General features: G+C 40.0%; 1 protein-coding gene across 4 annotated transcripts in view; it reads right to left on the bottom strand.

The window, feature by feature from the left end:
• The window catches only part of LOC137993165 (zinc finger FYVE domain-containing protein 16-like), a 29,510-nt gene that overhangs the window by 16,148 nt on the left and 8,362 nt on the right, over window positions 1–5,000 (bottom strand). For all 4 annotated transcript variants that reach the window (XR_011121820.1, XR_011121821.1, XR_011121819.1 and 1 more), the window contains exons 4-5: window positions 4,907–5,000; window positions 1–284 (exon numbers count right to left, since the gene is read on the bottom strand). The exon at window positions 1–284 is cut by the window's left edge and continues 1,102 nt beyond it; the exon at window positions 4,907–5,000 is cut by the window's right edge and continues 6 nt beyond it. Coding sequence is in view for 1 of the 4 variants with exons in the window: in XM_068838860.1 (XP_068694961.1) it covers window positions 1–284; window positions 4,907–5,000 (378 nt within the window). In the remaining 3 variants the exon portion in view is untranslated. The remainder of the gene's footprint in view (window positions 285–4,906) is intronic.

A 5,000-nucleotide genomic window follows, 5' to 3' on the forward strand; every position in this document is an offset into this window, starting at 1 on the left:
TTGTGGCAATTGCTGGATCATAACTTGGGAATTCTGTGGCTGAGGCTTCACCATAACTTGCGGCATGATCACTCCCCGTGAAACTTGTGGCTGTGGCACGACAACACCCTGGGATATCTGTGACTGAACTGAACCTGGTTTCCTTGAATTCTGTACCGTGGCAGCCTGATTTACAGCTGTCTGCTCAAAGGGTTCTTCTTTTTTCTGCATCTGTTGCTTTATTCCAGAGCCCTGCTGCAATACACTTTGTTTTGGTGCAGCTATATTTTTCCTCATTTGAGAAACTAATAGAAGAAAGAAGTTAATGAGCATTGACCTTCATTGCATAAATTAACACAAAAAGGTTTTCCAAATTCAACTGTAATTTTATCATAAATTAGCACTGTAATAAAATAAAATTATTAGCTAGCTGGGCATGATAGGGCCTTTGGTCAGCAAATACAATAATAATATTATTATTTTCATTTTTGTTGAAATTCCAGGTGCAGTAATAAAGCCCACACAAGGCTTGTTTGAGAAATTAATAATTACTGCAAATGCAGAGGCTCCCTGAGATTAATAAGTCCTTCTTGGAAAAGTGGTTGCTGATTAAATTGAACTTGAAAAGCATACTGATGATGCACAAAACAAACTGAAGCTAGGGTGCATTTGAAATTCAAATTCCTCAACTTCACTGTTTCAGGAAAATCAGTGACAACAACAATTTTCATGTAGTCATGTTTGCAATGAAAAAAGAAAAGAGGAAAGAGCTCTTTGCCATTAAAAGATTTTGACTAGTGTCTTGAGTCACTGGCCTGCTGCCCAACACAACAATCCCATTATCAAGATGAAGCTACATACCAATGAACGAAATGATATATGAAATGAAGAATACATTGAACTGCGGATGTGAAATCATGATCCCTGCAGTTATGAACACAATTTTAGCAATTGCATAGAGAAGCCTGAAAAATCCAGGACTTCAACGGGGTTTGAACCCGTGACCTTGCGATACCGTTGCAATGCTCTATTAATAAACCAACTGAGCTATGAAGCCATTGACGTTGGGAGATGGTCATTTTTGGATCAAAGTATTCCCGTGATGATTGAATCAATGAACGAAATGATATGTGAAAGAATCATAAATTATACTGAACTGCGGATGTGAAATCAAGTGAAGCTACGATCCTTTTTTTGGGCTTTTCGATGCAATTGCTAGCAATTGCTAAAATTGTGTTCATAACTGCAAGGATTATACATGTAGCTTCGTTTAATTTCATATCGGCAGTTCAATATAATGATTTATTTCATATACGTGTATCATTTTGTTCATTGATTCATTCATCACGGGAATACTTGCATCCACAAAATTAATGATCCGCTCCTCTCAAAAACCTAAATTTGTTAATTTCAGTTTACAGTGTCCCCAATTAGTGCTACAGCGCTAGAACGACAAGACACTTAAATAAAGTTCCTTTCCTTTCCTTTCCCAACGTCAGTGGCTTCATAGCTCAGATGGTTAGAGCGTTGCACCGGTATCGCGAGGTCACGGGTTCAAACCCCATTGAAGTCCTGAAATTTTCAGGTTTCTTTACGCAATTGCAAAAATTGCATTCTTAGCTGCAAGGCTCATAGCTTCACTTGATTTCATATCCGCAGTTCACATATGATTCATTTCATATATCATTTCATCATCATTATTATTATGATAGCAATTACCGAACTAGTAAGATTAATTTGCAAGCAACCTTAACGGGAAAAAACCAGGCGGGGGATCGAAATCGAACGCATAAAGGTATAAATTCGTACTTCATTAGCAATAGATGAATGAATAGTCAGTGCAAGTAGATTTAGGCTTCAAAAAGACTACACAACAGCTGTGTACCCTGCCCTACCAAGTGAGTCAACTGGGAGATGGGAAATTTTTCCTTTTTTCTCTTTGCAGTTGGCAGGATGTCATATTGCATTCATGACTGCAAGGATCATACATGTAGCTTCACTTGATAAAGCTGCCAATGAATGCGCTGTTATAGCACAAAAGTTTAACCACCTTCTACCAAACAAACACCGGTGTCACAGCGGATTTGGGCCCCCTGGTCCAGATCTGCAAGCCAATTTGGACCCCCTTTCATAGGGCTGCAACGATACATTTTCTCATGGTACGATACACATCTCGATACAAGTGGGCACCACGATACGATAGATATCTCAATACATCACCATGGGAAGACATTTTCCGACGAACAGCGTGTTTTGTCCGTGGGTGGGCAAACCTTTGTCAGCTGACAATTAATGCAATGTACATGTATGCATCTTGAAAAATATGTGTCAGATCAGAAGCTATACGAAGCAAGGATGGAACTTTCTTGCCTCTGTGTTTAATAACTAGCTACAAAAGGGTTATTAATTTTTGCTTAGGGCGTCATTAAAGACATTGATTTCTGAATGTTAACGAATAAAAATAATAATATTGCGATATGTTGCTTAAATATCGATATTGGTATCGTGGCAAAATTTATCACGATTCACTGGTGCACCGGTGTATCATTGCAGCCCTACCCTTTCACGGATTTGGACCCCACTAAAAATAAGCATTCTTTTGATTAGTATATATGTAATCACATGGGCCCAAGGGCGATTAAGGATTAATTTCAAGTGTATTTTCAAAGTTATCACAAAATTGCCCGAGTCGCAAAGCGACAAGGGCACATTGCAATTATGTAGTTATCACACAAAGGGTAAAACTGTTGCGGGAAGCCCATTCAGTGCATATTGTGTTTTGAGTTGCAAAAAATTCGAATTAAAGGCAAATAAAAATATTAGGTAGCTTTTTCAAAAAGTGGCACCTCCTTTGTGGAAGCACCACCCATTCAAACTATCAAATGGAAGGAAAAGCAATGCTTTACGAAAAAGCCTCAGAGCGTGCTTTCAACAACTTTCACTGAAGCTCAAGTCTGAATTTGCTCTTTTTCCCTTATTTTAATGCCTGTGTCGCAAATGGAGGTTGGGTGCTCAAGGATCTGGGGACTGGTACCAACGACCCAAACCCAGGTCGGTGGAACACCCCATAAGCCTGCCCTACCCGCAACCCAGCCATGGGCCCCGCCCACCACACCAGACCCCAAATCAAGCACCCGTCACACTGAACAGTGAGTTCAATGGAAAAACTACAAAGGAGGGGCCCTGACTCCCCTGAGTAGGGAGAGGAGGGCGGGGAAATTCTTGAAAGCACCCGAGCACCAACACACCGAACGCTGAGCCAAGCAGAACCACGAGGACATGCGAAGGCGCACGCATAATATGCAAATTAAGAACCGCTGGCCGCTAGAACTGCCAGAAGACACCACGGAAAAGCCCCACATGCAAATAACACACGCACACGCTAAAAATCGCTCCAGGGACACCCCCAAAATATTGATAAACCCTAACGCTAACGCCATGCCACGTCAGACAAACTGTGCAACTTGCTCATGGTCGTTAACTAAGTTAAATTGCATTTAACCCTATGAAAAGATAACAAGACAAATCTATGAATTCCAAGTGCGTTATTTAAGCTTCTGTCAGAAAGAAGTTAAAATTTGCATACTTTTACATGAAATGCCGCATTGAATGCTTTTAAAAAAATGTAACTGATTTAAGACTTTTCCTCAAGTTTGCCCAATCTAAAATCTAACTCTGTATCAATAAACAGTCTGCTAATGGATTTAGTCCCCCGGGGATCCAAATCCACTAGCGGATTTTTACTGGGGGGTCCAAATTCCCTAGGACACCAGTAAGTGCTGGTCCACTGATTTCACCGTGTCAAGAAAAAGAAATTTTCATTTAAAATACGGAGCTGACATTGTTTTCTGCATACAGTACACTTAATTACCTTATTTCTCAAAAATGAAGCACAAATCAGAAAAATGAAATCTAGGGATCATGTATCTTTTACGCTGTCTAAAAGGCTTTTGGGCCACCAAAGTCTAAGTTCGTATCTTTTAGGGTATCTTTACTACGAGGAGCAAGGATGGCACAGTCAGTTAGTGCGCGGCCTTGGTGCAAGAGGTCCTGAGTTTGATTCCCGGATCTCGCATCCTTGTTTCGACTTCTTTCCTTTCCGTGTAGCTAAGTAGCTTTAAATACCCGTAAAACGGAGCACTGATGGCAAAGGGGGAGTTAAATGAGCGCACCGTCAACCTCAGGTTTGTCAGTTGAATTACTGTTATGAGTTATCGACGTTAAATATGGTTACTTTACTTTACTTTTTACACTTATATGTCCAGGTTTGACCCTAATTATACGCACGCCCAATTTTGACATCCAACACGAAGTGTCCCTTTAAGTCTAAGCATTTGCTACCTATTTTCAACAAGGTAAGCGTAAAGGTTAGCGTTATTTTAAGCTTTGGTTAAATGCAGCAGTTAATCTTTACTTAAAGAGCAGCATTTGGGGGACACTAACTTTGTGTTGTAAATTGTCTGTATTCCGAGACACAAGTGATGTTGAAGTTGGCGAGAAGAGAAAGGGGACACTTCGTGACGCTTATTGAAATCTGCATGCATGTAATTAGGGTCAAACCTGGACATATATACAATGCTTCTCTAAACTTTTCAAGCAGAAGGTGTTTGAAGTTGACATCTCTAGAACTATTGAAAATGCTTAAAAATTATAAATTTGTTCATTTTAAGCCGGTATCTTTTAGGGGTAAAAATCTTACAGTGGTCATGCCCACCTTCATAAGCCTCTGGTTTCTTTTTGGGGTATTTTCGAAAATTTCTGATGATCATCCCTGCCCTATGATATATGGGAGCCCCCCTCCCCCCAGGGAAAATTCTTTAAAACTTGCATGAGCTTCTTCTTCTAATAAACTATTCATGAAAACAAGCAAGATCAACACTGCAAAGAGTAAGGACTGTATAAAAAAATGAAGTTGCAATACATGTACCTTTTCTAATAGCCTCTGTGCACTTGGGGCAAACTCTTCCAATTTTGTAATCCATGTAAGGAAATCGGGCCAGTTGTGAACAACAATCATTACA

The sequence above is a fragment of the Montipora foliosa genome, chromosome 2 (assembly GCF_036669935.1).
Source record: "Montipora foliosa isolate CH-2021 chromosome 2, ASM3666993v2, whole genome shotgun sequence".
Classification (NCBI taxonomy): Eukaryota; Metazoa; Cnidaria; class Anthozoa; order Scleractinia; family Acroporidae; genus Montipora; species Montipora foliosa.